At 41.4% G+C, this 18,272-nt stretch overlaps 3 protein-coding genes across 3 annotated transcripts; 2 read left to right on the top strand and 1 right to left on the bottom strand.

Moving 5' to 3' along the window:
- The first annotated feature begins 5,485 nt into the window (after nt 1-5,485).
- LOC149064752 (importin subunit alpha-3-like) lies at nt 5,486-6,904 on the top strand. The gene has a single exon (XM_089254626.1). It carries the CDS (start codon nt 5,486-5,488, stop codon nt 6,902-6,904), a length of 1,419 nt encoding a protein of 472 aa, XP_089110752.1.
- Nucleotides 6,905-9,243: 2,339 nt separating this feature from the next.
- LOC149064751 (uncharacterized) lies at nt 9,244-11,473 on the bottom strand. The gene has a single exon (XM_089255182.1). It carries the CDS (start codon nt 11,462-11,464, stop codon nt 9,737-9,739), a length of 1,728 nt encoding a protein of 575 aa, XP_089111308.1. The 5' UTR covers nt 11,465-11,473; the 3' UTR covers nt 9,244-9,736.
- A 4,203-nt stretch (nt 11,474-15,676) lies between these two features.
- Nucleotides 15,677-17,053, top strand: LOC149064750 (uncharacterized). Its single transcript, XM_089254625.1, has one exon. It carries the CDS (start codon nt 15,677-15,679, stop codon nt 17,051-17,053), a length of 1,377 nt encoding a protein of 458 aa, XP_089110751.1.
- Nucleotides 17,054-18,272: the final 1,219 nt, after the last annotated feature.

The following is an 18,272-nucleotide window of genomic DNA, read 5'->3' as shown; positions in this document are numbered from 1 at the left end:
AAGCGCCGCGCCCAAGCACACAGCTTACGCTTGGGTCGAGCCCTGGACCCGGTGACGTCACCACCAATGACCGGGGGCTGCCCACCTGCGTGTTTCGAAAGAAGCCATTCGATCTCGGCTGCTTCCTCTGCCTCGACTTCCTCGTCAACGATCCCGCAGCGAGTCCTCATGCTCCGACGAAGAGCGATGTTGATCAGCTCCTGCTCGACGGCAGAGATCGGCTGATCGGCGAAATAACTCGGCGCAGGCGTTGGAGATGGATCACGAGGAAGAAGAGGGGCGCTTTCCAGAGGGGATGGGCTAGGGCGCCACGAGCGCCTACGCTGGTTCCTCAAGAGCTGCTCACGAATCACACACTGGAGATTCGGAGGCTCGAACCAGAGACTGATCGGAGGCGCATTGGATGGTCCAGGAGGAGACTCGAACAGTCGGCTCGCAGTCCCATCCGCGCACTCAAGATCAGCACCGACGAAAGGTGCCAGCCGCCTATACTGAAGGGCTGCACATACGGGCTTACAAGAAGCACCGATAATCACCGAAACCATAGTTTCAAACGCAAGATATCTCAAACGAGAACGACCAATAGCAGACTCTATGAGCGCAAACGTATACCAGCATTTGCAAGCGAGTCAATAATCCAGACCTTGTGTAACATGCGCATATAATAGCATACATACATTGTTATGCAACAAGAAAGTCAAACAATGGGTTCAACAGTCATAGGTGTAAAGTTATTGAAAATATCGGGAGAACTTGAAAATATTCAGGGGTTCGAACAAATTTCCTCTATATATATTATGAAGATGGTGGCAAATATATACATAAGAAGGGACCATGTCTTGGAGCCGTGGTTACATGGGACAGGTTTATGTCTACAGTACGCCAACAGTATGAAACAGGAACAATTTTGGTGTCATAACTTGAGTCTTCAATAGGACATATAAAAGAGAAATGTGGGTGTGTAAAAGCCGTCTTTAGAGCATCATACACCCGTGGGCAAAATAGTTTTCCTTAGGCCCTATACCTAGCTAGAAATACACACTAACCAATTTACATACTCACTCTCAAAAATTGTATCCAGATGTCATTATCCTGAGGCCCATGCCCGGTGGGCTCATGCGTTAAGACCTCACTGGATATGAATAGTATTTGCTGTGGTCTGTATGGCTTTGAACATAGTAAGTACTCTATGTATATCTTCCGGGGGTACCCTCAGGATGGAAGAGGGCCGACATTCGACAAGAGTGGATGCTGAGCCATAACTTCTTGAATAATCGCTGTAGTAGCATTATAATTGCTATAGTATAGCAATGATCTATGTAACTAATCACACAGCTGCCACAGTGGTGGTCGGCTGAAGTTGGCTTTCTGTGGTCTCAACTTCGAGGCGCGAATGCGAGCCGATCTCCCCGTTAAAAAGTCTCACCACAGAGAGCAACAGGCCTACAACGGTGCAACTATCCAAACATCACACTTCGCTCAGAATTTGTAATATACATGGCACCACTAAAAATTCACATACAACATTATCATTATAACATAGTGTTGTATCAGATTTGTTAGGGCCGCCATCTTATATTACAGAAGTTAATTGAGTGCAGTGTGGTGATTGAATGGTTATATCGTTGAGTTTCTGTCGCCCTCTGTGGCGAGACTTTCAAACAGGGTTATCGGCTTACAAAAAAACACAGCAACTGCCCCGAATGCGTAATTCCAATCCATACTCTCTTAGTAACACAGAGAGCATTAGCACGCCGGCGATTGGTTACTGCGAGCAAAAAAACTAGCAAGACGTCACGAGAGGCGGAGTTTTGGGCGAAACTGAATTTCAAAGTTCATTAACGAACAATTAAAGTACTTTTTATTGAATCAGTGAATGATAGCTGGTCCCAGCTTCGCGAGCCGTTATTATTGTCTTCTCGATACACGTGAACCGCATTTGATTAAATCACAAACAAAAATGGAAACATTTTTTGGTAAATCACTAAATGACAGCAAAGATGGAAGGACGGGAAAACAACCTTCGGTACGTGAGTTTCGTACTATAACCATTACTCCAACGGTGGATGTCGGACTGAAGGAGAATTAAATGTATGTATCGTTAAACGTCGAAAGCAAAAATTTCACCATGAGTGACGTAATGGTTCATCACTCATTTCGGCCAATCACGATGCGCTAAATTTCTACAACGTAGCTAGAAATGTAGGGATTGTTTATAAGCGCCCCGGGGATGCATGGGAAAAAATTAGAAATAAAGTGTAATCTATATTTTTGATATATATATATACAATCAAAATATCAATTTCGTTTCCAATACCATGGAAGAAATTCCTTATCATCCAGGTACTCTCAACCAGTAACTTAAATTACAGCTCATGATATTGTGTAATATCTTTCTGAATTCACACGACATTCAACTGGAATTTCTATGTAAGTTTTGTTCTACATATCTACTTTACCGCACACCATCTCCGGCATTTTCCAGCCAGAGAAGTTGGGTGGGGAATGAAGACTCCATCCACATCGGTGGTCGCTGCAGGCTCGGTAGGTAAAGAACTTGCTTCTTACGTTCTGTGCCCGGATTCGAATGCAAAAAACATGTACTTAATGTATTTATAATTATATATATATATATATATACGTAAAAGCCAGGTGGGGGTGCCAACGGCCCCCTGACCCCACCACCAGAACAACCGTGACCCCCGCTCTGTCCCGCTAGGGGATATAAGCTGGTCCGTCTCAGGAGACGTGGGCCACGGTGGAAAAACCAAATGACATCCAAGACCAGCAAACCACCCACACCAAGCCACAAGCCAACCAGCAGCAGGCATCCCCTGACCCCCCCCCCCCCCCACAAATGACGGGCCTGACCAACGCCATCTTTAGCTAGAGAATCGTGCATCTTCTGCTTTAGAAGGTGATGGCCTGACACCTTCATAGTGGAAGACGAGCATATTACACGGCGCCACTCGGACGCGCACTATGTGTCCGGCAACCAAATCATGAAAAAAATAAAATATACATTTAATGCGCATGCGCAATTAAAATCATTCACCAAAAATGCTTATATCTCATCAAATGATGAATTGTTAAATTTCTAAATTTCCTTCCGTGGTATCTTATATATGTATTGTGCCAGATTCTCTATGAATTTCATAAAAATTGGTTGAAAACTCGCAATGAAAATTTGAATTTTTATAGAAAACCTTTATATCTTCGTGAACATACGTGCTATTCTCACGAAAACTCACACAAGTATTGCACAAAGTCAGTACAATATTTTGTGAAACTTACAAATCATTTGCAGTTGTTGTTTTTGTTCGACTTGACCAAAAATCTTTTTTTCTTACTTAATTTTTTGTCTGTCCTCTAAATGCACTCGTGACTAAATTTTCACTGGAAATTATGAGTACAAGCATAGGGTTCACGTGACCGAAATTTCAGAACGATTTTCGCAATATTTTTCTAGAAATTCAAGAAAAAAGGACACAGGCTTTTGGCAATGTGTAGTGTAGATATCAAGTAACACGTGGGTTTGTATTTTCTAGATTGGGCAAGAAAACTTGAAAAACCGAAACCAATTTTTAAATCTGTCAGTATAAAAGACAAATTGTGAAATTTGATAGACATCTTTAGAATGGTAAATTAGTTGTGTGGAAATAACAGGTATCCTCATATTGACGTCTTGAGTGAATCTTCCGCAATATTTTAACGTCTTAACGTTTCCCCCATATAATTTCAATTTTTTTTCCTCGCTTATTACACACGCTAAAGGAGGAGTAATATCTCATTAAATGAATATCTTCTTTGTTCTTACGCGTTAGAATAACATTTTTTCGTACGGCCCTAAGTGCATACTTCAAACAAATTGATTATGATACTGTTTTTTTTTTGTTTGAAGGCAATTGTGTGTCGTCCCTCGTGATATTCATTGTCATTACGGTGTCAATTCTAGTCATGATTACTGCCTTGTTGTATGTAATGTAATCTTCTCGTCCAGGATTCCTGTCAAGAAATACCGATGACGCAACTTGTCAAGTCGGAGAAACGTGAGTAGTTGTACGTGATTGTAAACTCAAGTAAAAGTTCGAATTATATCGAAAGTTCAGATGAACCAGGTCAGAATTCAGCAAGTTCTACTGTATATGTCATGTTAAGTGGTAACCGTCTCCCCCTTTTAACCGGCAGGCATAGCACAAAAATCATTGAACGCCTTGTCAAAAAAAATTTCATATGTTTTTTATTAAAGTATAGCAATGAAGTAATAGTCTTTCACCCCTGATTTTCAGCAGTTGTAAAGTAAGGCTGGATGCACACCAGTTAATAAGCGGAGATAGACTTGAAAGGCTGAGGGGGAGGAGGGCACGATGATGAAAGCTGTAGGGGGGGGGGGTCATGATGATCATGACGTCAACTCATATATGTATGAATATACATTATACACTCGAGACGCTCGATATAACGACCCCCTTTGTCCCATCAAAAACGGACGGTATCTTGGAAGGATCATTTATATCTAAAGTAAAACATATATGATAGTTGTTCAATGAAAACATTTGCGACTTATCCTACCGGTCGTTGTAGTGGAACGGTCGCTATAACAAGCGTCGACTGTATCAGCCGTCTCTGACATTGAGGAGAGGGGACAATGCCCCCCCCCACTCCTCGTATCTCCGCCCATGCACCGGTTAGACAGGACGAGACAGCTTTAGACAATCTTAGCCATTTTTGTTCGCATTGTATGACGTGTTCAACTGGTATAGCGGAACGGTCTAATTAACCGGTATAACAATGATTAGGCTTATCTATATCTGTCTTGTCTATTTGTGTCTAACCACTGTGCACCCATCCTAGGTAGGGGGAGAGAAAATGTTCTCCATGGAAAAAAAATCAGACTTACAAAATACAGTCGACGCTCGTTATAACGACCCCATGTTATAGTGCATATTCCAGTACAACGACCTGTAGGGTACGTCCCAAATGTTTTAATTGAACGGCTGTCATATACGTTTTACATTCGATATAACAACCCTCCCAATATAACGTCCATTTTCGACGGGACAAAGGGAGGGGGATAGTCATTATATCAAGCGTCGACTGCATCTGGGCTTGACAATGATAGAATAAAACAGTTTTTCTTGACTGGGAATACATGCAGTTCCGACCATTGAAGAGAATTTAATACACTGCGATCTGCAGAAGTGCTCCATTTCATGACATTAGTGGTTTAGTGATAATTGACAACTTTTTTTTTTTGTGGCGATAATTTGCAATGCTCGGTATTTTCAAGTATTTTGAATCCCAATTTCCCGTATTTTTTTTTTTTTTTTCCAGATGAAATGGTCAGCAAATAAATAACTGAATCGGTCGAGAGTCTACGGTATCATAGTCAAAACAAAGGAAGCCTTATCCTGTTCAGTGATCGAAGAATGTTGACACTAGTTTAGACGGAAAAGTTGCTGAACGAATCGATTTCAGGAGCGATATGCTTGTTGACGACGACGACGACGGCGTCCCCGGGAACGCGCCGCTGCACCCTTCCGACGCAATAGATCGCATCATATCGTTATTGGCGAACGACAATGAGCAAAGCGTCTTGGCCGCTGCCGAAGAAGCCAAGAACCTCCAGTGGTGTTTCGTACCGGCGAAAGCTATGGACGATTCCGGAATGATGCAGTTTCTCGTCTCGTGTCTAGAAAAATATGACAACGTGGCCCTACAGGCCGAGGCAGCTGCCGCGTTGGCGAATATCGCATCAGCGACTACCGAACACGCCAGGGCAGTTGTCGACGCTAACGCGATGCCTCGACTCATCGAACTAGTGACTTACATGCCTCAGTCGGGTATCGACCGCGAAGGACTGGTTGCCCACGAGGAAATGAGGGAGCAGAGTCTTCTCGCTCTCGCATACGTAATCTCCACCAGTCTCGAGTTCAGAGACGTCGCTGTCAGTCTGGGTATCGTGTACGTTCTGAGGACCGTGGTCGGACCAGACACTCCGACTTCTCTCTTGCAACTCGTGGCCTTGGCTATCTGCAGCCTGTGCGAAGACGGCGATTTCCCCTTACCAGCGGACGTGATCGCGGAATTAGTGCCAATATTGAGCGCACTGATCAGCCATGATGACGCGGAAATCGTTTTCCGATCCGTGACTGCACTGTCCAGCATCAGTCACGACAGTGACGTCGAGAGAATTCAGATGCTCGTCGACTGCGATTTGGTCCCTAGTTTAGTCCGGCTTCTTTCTCACCAAGAAGAAAGGGTGCTTGAAACGGTCTTGGCAGTTGCGCGTAATATTGCGGCTACGGAGCCAGAAAAGGTGGGTTATCTACTCGATGAAAATATCTTGTCGTATATCTCGGCACTTCTTATGCACAAGGATCCGAGGATCGTTGAAGAAACTCTGGGTCTCCTGTCCGATATAGTCAAGAAGGCTCCCGATCACATACAGCGGATCGTAGACGAAGGGATAGTCCCGCAGATCATATACCTGACCAAAAATCAGGGTGTTCAGGCGAAAGCGACGTACGCTATCCGCGACTTGCTGGATAACGGCGATAGCCAACTAGTGTCCTATCTCGTCAACCACGGTATTGTCCCATCTCTGTGCAACCTGATGCTGAATCAAGATCCCCAAGTTTACAAAGCAGTCCTCCGGTCGATCTTCAAGGTCTTGGTGATGGCCGGGGAGGACTACGAAACCATCAAGAACGAGATGATAGACTGCGGCGGTGTCCGCAAGATCAAAGAAGTCGACGAACTGGCCGAAGAGAACCACAACCTGTCGGACACGATCCTGAACTTGCTTTCCAATGAAGGGAACGACGACGATCTCGGTATCGCTCACTTATTCGCACCTGGCCAGAACGACGCCGCGCAAGACAGAGGACCTTCTTCGAGATGATTCAAGGGCTCGATCTCTTCTGAGCGGAAAAGAGTGCTACTTTTCTCCAAAGAGCAAGACTTCTTTCAGGGATTGCTTCTGTCATGATCATTGGTCACACCACAATGTTTTCTGTCCCAAATTGGTTGCACAGCAGATATCTCTGCAATCATTGACTTAAGAAACGTACTTTCAAACCACAAAAAGTTTTCAAATGACGTACAGTTACTTAAATTTTCAGAATTTGTATGAAGGGGGGGGGTATACATAAAAAAAATTAATTAACTTTCTATACAATGCCCATGTGCTAAAATTTTCAATTACTGAAATGTTCTAGCTCTCAAATTCCCGCTCTCAAAAGTCATTAGCAAAAAAAAACTTAATATTTCTAATCTGTTTATGAAAACGGGCTACATCCAAACGCCAGTGGAATAAATCCAAACAAATTCTCTGTGGTTTCTTTCCTCGCTCTTCAACATTGCGAAACTTTATGGTAGCCCTATTTTCCACGGAAGTTGCTTTTTCCTTCCCTTCTTTCTTTCTATAGTCCTGTTGATGATTTTTTTCACATATATATAGTGTATCGTATATACATGTAAGAGAGAAAAGGAAACACGTCAAGGTGAAAAGACGACTAAAAAACTTATCTTATCTGTTATACTTTTTCTTTTTATATATTTTTTTCTTCCCGCCCCCTTCTTCCTTTCACTAACGTGTGGTTAGGTTAGGACAAGGTTACCAATTTTATCGCTGATTTCGTTAATTAGAGATAATCCAAATTTTTTTGCCAAAGCTTGTACGTGAAGTGGTTAAATGCACTATTTATCGAGATATTAACTATGTAAAATCCCTAGGTTATGGCAACTTATCGCTGTGTTGGCAAGTTTTCGTTGGCTCAGAAGTTGCCATTTTTAGCTACTGCGCACAAATGGAATGAATTCAAACATTTTTTTTTTTAATTCAGGAATTACATTGTTTGACAATTATTTTGCCAATTACAGAATTTTTACAACTTTATATTTGATTTACGTTTCGCAATGTGTCAGCCACACACTCTCAATTGTGGATGATAAACACTGAAAATTGCAAAGTCAAACATCTAATATTGCATTTAAAAAATACTGTGTGCAATTTTTTGGGAATGACTTCTCAGAACCGGATTTACGTTTCTCTAGTTGGAAGTTTTAACACACGTGGTCTGCAATAAAAAGTTAATTTTTTCCATTTTTTTTTCTTTTTATGTATACGACCCCTTGAAAAATTTAAAATTGAAATTATGTTTCTGAAGTCAACGGTTGCAGAGACATCCGCTGTTCAAATCAAATTTGGGATACCCTGTACTTATAAGGATGAGCGAAATCCCATATTTCTTATATCTTGTGATGTAAAGATCTTTTTTCTCCTTTAGGTGTGGTATTGCGTGTCAGCATTTTATGTCTTTCCACGAGAAGGATTTTTCAGTTTGTGGTCCTATTGCATCCTGGTAATGTATCCGATCGGTCGGTGTCAAACGTTCTTATAACGACAGTTAATAAAAACTTCTCAAGTCTTTGTGGATGCTCCTTCTCAAATCACGATTAATTCATTCGACCCTTTCATCTAACCGCTAGGGTGCAGTTAGTTCCCCCATGATTTTGAAAATGCAGTAAAAGTCCATTATAACGACAGTTCGCAATCAGAGGGAAAATTTTCGTTATAACGAACTTCAAGTTATAAATATTTTTTCCCCTTTTTTTGCACTGAAGAAACATATAAATCAGGAAAAAAACTACAAATTCACCTTTCTTTTTCCCTTTTATTTTATACATATACAAAAACAAAGGCCACTACAGACAAAATGTCCAACAAGGTGGCTGAAAAAAAAGACGAATACTTATGTTATGGGCATCTTTCTCTCAGCCACCTCGTTGGGCATTTTGCCTGTTGTGGCGTTGTATTTGTATTTGTATCTATACTATATCAAAAGTACGGCAACCCAATAAGAGCAATAAGAAAACCAATGATTATGACAAAATGTAAATATAATGCCCATTAAAAATTATGGTTGTCTTATCTAAGTATGGAATAGGTTCTCACTCAATTTTATCCGAACATGTTTATCGTGTGTTTCTTTTTTAAACGTGTAAATTGTGTTAGAATTCACGACACCCGGAGGTAAGCTGTTCCATTTATTCGCAACCGTATTTGAGAAAAATTCCCTGTGACACCAAGGTCTAGAATTCTCCCCTATTAAGGGGTCTCACGACTCTTTCAGTATGAAAAAAGGAGAAAAATGTTCCCTTACTTTGAGTGGTTTTCTTAAATAGTAAATATCACTCAATCAATTCAAAAACTTTATATGTTCTTAAGAACATTTCATATATTCATAAACATTTTTTATTTGTCACTCTAGTTTGTATACTTTTTAAAAAAAAAAATTTAATTTAAACAAATATTCCAGATTTTTTAAACCGCAGTATCGCACCATCCGTAAGATTGTCAATGAAAAAAATCAGATAAATTAAATTTTGTGGCACGAAATTAAACTAGGTGAATGCCCAAATCGAATAGACCTCTATTGTGGCAATTGACAAAAAGGAACTATTTAAAAAAAAATGTTAAACACAAATTTTCAAAATTTACTATTTTTTTGAAAATGTACAAATTTATAAAAATTCAAAAAATTGTCGGATATCTACAACTGAGGTCTATTCTACTAGTATATGTTATATAAACATTCTTGCAAAATTTCAGCAAATTTAGTCCAATAGTTTTTCTTTTATCTTACGGATAAACTCCAAAAACTACATTCTGAGTAAATCGCGTTTAAAGTTTTTTTAAAGTGTAATTTGCATACTTTTTGTTTTCACTCAATCAAAAGTGCCCCTTTTGATATACCAGACCTTCTTGATCAAGGATATGTTTATTTGCTTCACTTTCATGCATTCGTCTTGCTCTCCTGGCCTCTAATGTGGTCAAGTCAGCACGTCTTTCAGCAACTCGCACACGCTGCTGATCTGCTTTCGTAGCTGCTATATGAAAAAAACAACCAGGCTCCATTCCTAGTGCACTCAGAACCTTTGCCCTAGCAGTTGCTCCCTCATTAAAACTTATTACAGCTTCATTGACTGCAATTTCTGCTATTTTTCGCCCACATCCTGACACTTTAGGGCAAAATTTCCAAATTAAGTTGTTTAGCGACTCATTGTTGTTTTGCGTTTTAGCTCCTAAACATCTCTTTAGAAGCTCAGGTTCTGATAAATGTATAAAAACCTTTTTGATGTGTTTTGCAATTGCTGGAGGAATAGGGTTCCTATGATGATACTGATGTACTTGACCTTTGGGTGACTGTTTATATTTTTGGTACTTACACCAGGAGTCTGAACCTTGAGGACAAAAGAAGTGCATCGGTTCAGCATCAGTTGAACAAGTATGGCAGTAAATTGCCCAGACAGCTTTCCGCATATCTTCTAACGAGCCACTGTTATTTCTTATTGCATTTCCATAATAACATGATAACTTATCGATAAGTTTGTCAGTTAGACGTCCTTTTCCACTGAGCGGTTTCCCATCTTCAAGTTTCACTCCTTTCATTTCGGTTTTTAATTTGCGAAGTCTAGTCCCCATGCGCTTTTGAACATGTCCCACACATTCTATTTTGGCGATTGGCACATCTTTTCCATAGGGGTTACATCGACTCACTTCCAGAAATGTCTTTGCATCACCATCACCAATGTATTGCACATATTTCACACCCCGTCTCTCAATGGATCGTTCGAAAATTCGCCTCATACCGTCAACTTCCATCTTCCCTGCTGATCCCACATGATTCTGAATACATTCATGGGAAGTTGAAGCAGAAAATTCACATTTTTTACAGTAACTTGACATTACTTCGGTGTCTATGGCTTTACCGCTTTGTGCGCCAACCACAGTGCACACACCAATCCGAGAAGTGTGGCCCCTAGTTTTCCAGGTACCGTCTCCACTTACACAAATCTCTGTGGATCCAGTGAGAGAAATTTCATTCTCAGCAGCTTCTTTCATAGAAATTATTGCCACATTTGTAGAAGCGTCTCTAATCTTATTTGTAATTTTATCATACGCATTTTGTGTGACAGGTGAAGGAAGATTCATTGTCGCACAGAATGTTTTTAGACTCGCCAGTCCTTTTCCCAAACAGCGCATAGCATATATGGCTCTTCTGTTTATCTCAGCAATATGATAGTTCTTCCCAATCATTCGAGAAGACCGTATCGGCTTCAAATATTTACACTTACTACAGTTTATGATGAAATTTGATGCTAAGCCTCTGATTTGACCCTCTGTTACATCAATTTCACCATGACAAGTTTTGCAGCACAACAAACTCTTTAAATTTGAAATAAATAGTGATATCTCAATAAGTCTATATCCTTCAATCGAAGACGTTGCAGGGCTTTGTGGAGTCTTGAAGCTAGGAACACTCAAGTTCAGTTTCTTTGCAGATGCACTTGTGGATGCTGTGTCGTCCATCCTTTCCCTCTTGGGAGTATGCTGGTTTCCATAAAAGCTACGCTTTCGTGATCTGTACCCACATTGCTTCAAGTACTTTGAATTCATTATCCACGAATAAAGATAAAACTAATTAATGAAAAGTATATTTCAAAAACTCAATATTAAAAAAAGCAAGATCAAAAATAAAAACGAGATGTGGAAATAGCGTGGTTTCATACGAATGTAAACAAACGATGTTCTGGAGTGGTATAAAGTGCTTATCTTCTTTTTTTCTTCTTTAAAGTAGTCTGTAAGATATATAGATTCAATATCTTCCTTTTCTTGAAAAAAAATCTCCGCTTGCTCTGAAAGAAGTCACGGAAAACAGAGAAATATCTATATTCAAAAGATGGGCGTTTAAAGGGCCATTTAAAAGGACCTTTAAATTTCTTTGTTTACAATTATTTTTTCTTAAATAGCAGAAGAAAGAAATGGCCGATCGACAAGCGGTTTTTTGCATTCGATTCCTGATGAAATGAAGAATTTTTTAAAATTGTTTTTGAAAAATCGATTTTTTTAAGCCTCAAAGAGTAGTGAGACCCCTTAATCGATACTGGTGTCCCCTTGTTAAACAGGTTAATTGACGCTGTATTAATAACTCATGATCCATTTCATCCATCCCGTTGAAGGTCTTAAACGCTTCAATTATATCCCCCCCCCCCCCGCCCACACGACAACATCTACGCTCTTCCAATGCAAACATTTTCGAAAAATCAAGTCCCTCTCTGTTCACAGCTTAAGCACTTTTCTGCACCCCTTCAACCAAGTCCATGTCCGTCTGTAGGTATGGTCTCCAAAACCTTACAGCATACTCCAGTCCAGGACGAACTAAGCGTCGAAAAAGCGGAAGAAGGACTTTAGGAGAACGCGAAAAGACCTTTTTTGAGAATGAAACCGAGCATTCTATTCGAATTTTTTACCACCGCTGAAAAAAACCTTCAGAAAACCTAAATCGATTATCAATAAGAATACCCTGATCGGTGATCCTAGTTGCGTCCAGAATAATAACATTGTTCAACTCATGAATGAAACGGGTGTTCAAGGAAACAGTTATTTTCCGGATATTATGCTGAGGTGAACTCGGAAAGAAAAGTCATCACATCTCCGCCGGGACTCGAACCCAGGCCCTCTTGCATACCGGGCAAGCATACTACCATCTACACCACTGGAGACACATGAATCTGCCTTCCAAATTTCACGCACTGTGTCGTGAGGCGCTGAATATCCCATCTATATCTCTCGAAACGGGTGTTGTTCGAACCAAAATGAGCGGCCATGCACTTGTCTACGCCTAAAAGTCATGCTCCATTCATTTGCCCATGATGAAATCCTGTTTAGGTTGGTTTTTGAACTATTTTTGCTGAAATATGCATCTAACTGCTTACGCATGCACAATTTTGACTGTATAAAAAAAATTTGCACCCTGTGTGAAATGCATCAGTTTCTGCTACTGGAGCGTTGATTGTACTATAAAAGTGTCCAATGACATTTTAAGGCAGTGGAAATGATTAAGACCTGTTCGCCCTGTGCCAAGTTTTGGAAGATTGCAAGAAAGGAGAGAGATATGAGGGGGAAGAAATGGAAAATAACAACTATGTGAAAACTAGGGGTCGTGCCCCACTTGCCCAACCAACATGCCTACAGATAAAATTATACGTTTTTCCACCTCTTTTTTTTCTCAGGCCGCAAATGAAAACAGATAGCGTAGTCATCATAAACGTAGTCAATGAAAATCCCTGAAGAGAAGCTCATCAAATTTTATCGATTTATCAAGCAAACGGTAAAGGAGAGGCCATGAATGAGTGATTTGGGCTCCATTAACCACTTTAAGATCAAGGAAGTCATATTGCGTCCAAAAACGCCAGTGGAATAAATTCAAACGAGTTCTCTCTGTTTCCTCTCCTCATCATCGTGAAGGTTTGTTGTAACCCTATGAAAAATTTTAATTTCTCTTTACCTCTGTTTATTTCTATACTCGTATTAGTGAATTTTTCCCCCACATATGATGTGTGTGTATCCTTGTACTATATACATGTGAAAGAGAACGGGTAGAGTGAGGGTGAAATAGAAATCTACTTCGTACTTATTCTCTTATCTATTTATCTATTACACTGTTTTCCTTTCATTTGTTTTTCCCCTCCTTTTCTTCTACTTTTTTCTTTATCCTTCTTTTCCTTTTTCTGACGTGCGGTTAGGTTAGGACAAGGTTACCATATTTATCGCCGATTTCTCAAATAAAGGTCATCCGAATTTCTTGCCAATAATTTGTAAGCAAAAGGGTTAATTGGAAAAGATTGCGGTTCATGAAATTGGGATTGGAAGTTGAACAACTACGGTAATAGGGGACGTGTTATGTACAGTTCACAACATTGAACGAGGTAGTGAAGTAGCCGAAATGGGCGCAAGTTTCACGGTGGTGGTGGGGGGGGGGCTCGTTAAAACCAAGGGCATTACAGGAGTCAACATATGATGCGAAAGATGTTTGGTCTGTCGGCAAACACTTAACGTTATTACATTAAATATGGGATTTTTATGTAATTTTTACATTAAAAACATGGGATTCGTGGGAAAATGTCCCGATAGCCAACATGGAGGATAACCATTAAGGTTCATTTTGTCTCTCCAATACGTCATTTTGTGCTTATACATTAAATAAAGTGAATATTTATAATCAAGCAAAATACAGTCTAATCCCGGTTTAACGCCATCATTTGTTCCGACACTGTAACGAGTTTGGCGTTTTATCGAATCCATAGCAGCCCCCCCCCCCCACTTTTTTGAAGAACCCCTGGGCTGGGACTTTTGACGGGCCCCTTCATAGTGAATTTACGGTGGAAAAAAAAAAGTGAAAAGAATCACACCGGTCCCCCATGGGCCGAACCTCTGTCAGGCGGTTTAACATGTACAGTGCAATCAGAGAAAAATGGCTTCTGGTCCTGTATGACCTTCATGAGGGGAAAGAGAGCGTATAATACCAGGGCCGTAATTTCAACTTTTTCCGGGGGGGGGGGTGGACAAAGTACATGTACTCAATGTACGTGTGTATATATATATATATATCCTTTGTAGTGTATTTTCAAAAGCCGGGGGGGGAGTAAACGCCCCCCCCTGCCCTAAATGACGGGCCTGTATAATACCTAGTATATATATATAAATGTAATACACACACACACCTAGAAATGGAAGATATGTCCACGCTAAATGGGTTTGGCGCGACATGGGGGGGGGGGATGGTATAACAAGTAGCCACTATGTGTCAAGTATGCATCGTGCTGGACTCTCATTGTGAAGATCCAGGTTCGAATCCCGTTGACGACACAGTGGTCCTCGGCTGAAGTTGGTTTACTGTTGTTTTCCACCTTCGAAGCACGAATGCGAACCGGTCTCCCAATCAGAATAAGTCTCTCCGCAGACCCTCAACATGATACTCACATAACATGAAAATTCAAGCGTTTACCATCTTCACTTCAAAATATAGAAGACACATCACAGCACCAGCAATGTGTGTGATCACTACTACGTTCTTGCATATACCGATTGATTAGAAATTCCTCAGAGGAATGTTTACCAGGTGCATTAACTGTAAAGTTCGATGAATTTGTGCATCAATCCTCTTAACGAGTTCACGTGCAAGCGTTTGGAGAGAAATTCGTATTATCTCTATTTGACGGAACGGCGATAAATCTGGTAACCTTGCGATAACCTAACAACACTGCAGAAAAAGAAAGGGGGGAAGGTAGAAGGAAAAAAAATGTATATAAAAGGAAAAGGAATGATAAGAGTTTATTTTCAGAGAGAGTCTTCTTTTCACCCTCACCCTACGCATTCTCTTTGGCTAATACATGTATAGTAGAAAGATATGTGTGAAAGAAAATTATTAATAGCAGTATATAGAAAATTGAAGGGGGAAGGAAAGAGCAGCTTCCATGATGATAGGGTTACTCTATAGGTACGCGATAATGAAGAAAGGGAGAGGAAAGAAAACACAGACAACTTGTTTGAATTTATTCCACTGGTGTTTGAACGCGCCCGTGATCGTGAAGAGGTGAAAGGGATGCAAATATCTTTGTTGCTTTTCATTGGCACTTTGGATGAAAATGAATGGCTCTTCGATTATCATTTTTAAAATGAAATTCAGATGGTGGAAAGGCCATAGTATGAAAAGGCATCCAAATCATATTTATGAAAAAAAAGAAAAACACAAACAGACTCGCATCCATTTGGAACCGGACAAGAATTTTCGTTATTTCGAAAGCACTTTCAGAAGCCGTTAAATCAATGGCGGAACAATTTTTCGACGGAAACAGGATTAAGAATTACACCGACGTTTTAGAAGCGGTCCAGACTATAGGGCAATGCCTATTGCACCGTATGATTCCGGTGAACGACCTCATCCATCACGACGTGATACCGTTTCTGGTGAAGTGCCTGAGCCAGCGCGACAGTCCGCTGCTGCAGCTGGAGGCAGCTTTCGCCCTGACCGACGTGTCTGCCGGATCCTCCAACCAGACCGCTTGCGTGGTCGTTGCCGGTGCGGTGCCGGTTGCCGTGAGGATGTTGGAATCGCCTTACCAGGATATCAGTCAGCAAGCCATCTGGATCCTCGGCAACATCATGGGTGACAATTCCGACTTCAGAGACTTGGTCTTGAAACACGACGTGGTGCCTTTGTTGGTGTCCCTGCTGGACTTCAGGAGAGGCAACATGTTCTTAAAAGTTTTCGCCTGGTTTATCGAGAACATGTGCAGCTACGTAGACAGCCCGGTTTCCACGGAGGTTGCCAAACAACTGATGCCCGTCCTCCACAAACTTATCTTGCATGGAGACCGGCAGGTCGCTAGACACGCCGTGAGGACCCTCTCGTTTCTCGTACACGGCTGCAACGACGCAGATCGTATAGTGGTACAGAAGGGCATCATTCCTCACCTGGTGCCTCTGCTGAATATCAAGAACATCCGGATGGACACCATGCAACTCCTCGGGAACATAGCCGCGGGAGATGACAGCCACACTCAGGTGGTCCTGGATAGCGACGTCTTGAAACTGCTGCCGCCTCTACTATCGGATCACAACAAGGATATAAACGCGGAGTCCCTGTGGTTCCTGTCGAACATTATCGCGGGCAACGAGCAGCGGGTGCAGGCCGTCATCGATTTGGACCTGATACCGATCGTGATCAACCTCTTGAAAAAAATGTATTCCCGACTACACGAAGAGGCGGCCTTCGTCATTTACAACATGACGCAGCTGGCGACGGCCGCGCAGGCCTCCTACCTGATCGAGCTGAATGTCGTCCCCGTGCTCTGCGACATACTCGTCTTCCAATACGACTATCCTCTCGTCCTGCAGGCGACACTGAGGGCCTTGAACAATATACTGAAGCTGGCAGGATCCGAATACGATTCCGTGAGGTCGAACATAATCGAACACGGAAGCCTGAAACACATAAGTTCGGCGCGTAGTCACCCGGATGAAGCGATAGGCGATGTAGCGTCCGATATTCTGAACGACCACTTCCCGGAACATCTGGACGTATTAGCTCTGAGGGATTCGGATGAGAACTTGGGATTATCTCTGAGGGATTCGGATGAGAACTTGGGATTAGGCACCAGTTCGCAACAGGTGATGGTGGTGTCTTTCCGTAGCCTGGAATAATATATATTCAAAATGATATTCGGCATTTGATAACATTTTCACGATCGATTCCACTTCTAGTTCCTGCTTCAGGATAAGGAAGGCACTCGCGTGGGCGTTGTGTGTACAATATAGCATTGCACTTTTACAAATATTTCAAGAATTACCGATTAAATCTGATTCTTTATGATATCCGTTCATCTTCATTAAGCTTGGGCCACACTCTTGTCCAGCCTGGCCCAATACCTTCCAAGGTTAGCCATGGGTGAATAGTGTGGCCGTTCCACCGTTTGGAATGATCGCCATGGAAGGCTGAAGCCATGCCACATCCGAATCAATGGTGGCTCAATACTTTCGTTGAGCAAGTATTGTGGCCGCTCCCCACCATTGGCAATGATCGTTAAATGTATCTTTTTTTGAATATTCTCTTTGTCAGAAATGTTCATAGAGTTTCAGTCGGTGGGTGGAGTTTCATTCATGGCTAGGGGTTTGACTTCGCCAATATTGCTTTGTTCATCAGTGGTCAACATCGCTCTGAAAACCTTATGTAAGCTCCAGTAACAGGGGAATTTCAGAAATGAGTGTTAGTCGTACACTTTGCATTTCACAGGATTAAATATGGATATATGAGATTTGCATATTTCTAGGGATTTTTCTTTCGTACAGCGTCCTCTACCGACAAAAGTTTCAACCATTTTTTCTGTTCAAAAAAGAAAAAAAATTTCTCCCCTTTCGTGAGAAATAACTTCTCCGCAAACCGCATTCAAACACAGTAATTTTTTCATATTAATTTTTAAAATATTTAGGAATTCACGAGAACACCCTCTTTTTACACGCGGTGGAAACTCACGATAACATACACCGCGATACCGAAATATACCATGTCCAATACTAGAGAGTGTCCGATAGCGAAATGCATTGTGAAGTCCTTTTTTAAAGACCTCAAAACTGTCCGTTAACGGGAGGCATCCACTAACGTAGAGAACCGTTACGTAATTCCCACTGTATGAGTATACTGTACATTCCGCCCCTCGAATCTGCCCATGGTGTGACTCAAATAATATTTTATTAGTTATGACGAATGTTTAAGATCTCCTGCACCAGAACCAACCACTCTCTCAATATATCTAGATACGTAAGTGTACTGGCTGGTCACCCCCATTCATGTATGTTTTTTATTCCTCTTGGACGCTGAGTGTACCAGTAGGGGCCAGACAGTTACTGAACCGCACATGCACCT

This window comes from Pholcus phalangioides, unplaced genomic scaffold, assembly GCF_987345545.1.
Source record: "Pholcus phalangioides strain wild (caught in Gottingen) unplaced genomic scaffold, Ppha-v1.0 ptg000042l_1, whole genome shotgun sequence".
Taxonomy (NCBI): Eukaryota; Metazoa; Arthropoda; class Arachnida; order Araneae; family Pholcidae; genus Pholcus; species Pholcus phalangioides.
Note: the sequence above shows the minus strand (reverse complement) of the source record. Positions and strands in the feature narration are given on the sequence as shown.

What these genes read in the sequence shown, in the direction of transcription:
- LOC149064751 (XM_089255182.1), bottom strand. Translation starts at nt 11,464, where the DNA reads ATGAATTCAAAGTACTTGAAGCAATGTGGGTACAGATCACGAAAGCGT.
- LOC149064752 (XM_089254626.1), top strand. Translation starts at nt 5,486, where the DNA reads ATGCTTGTTGACGACGACGACGACGGCGTCCCCGGGAACGCGCCGCTG.
- LOC149064750 (XM_089254625.1), top strand. Translation starts at nt 15,677, where the DNA reads ATGGCGGAACAATTTTTCGACGGAAACAGGATTAAGAATTACACCGAC.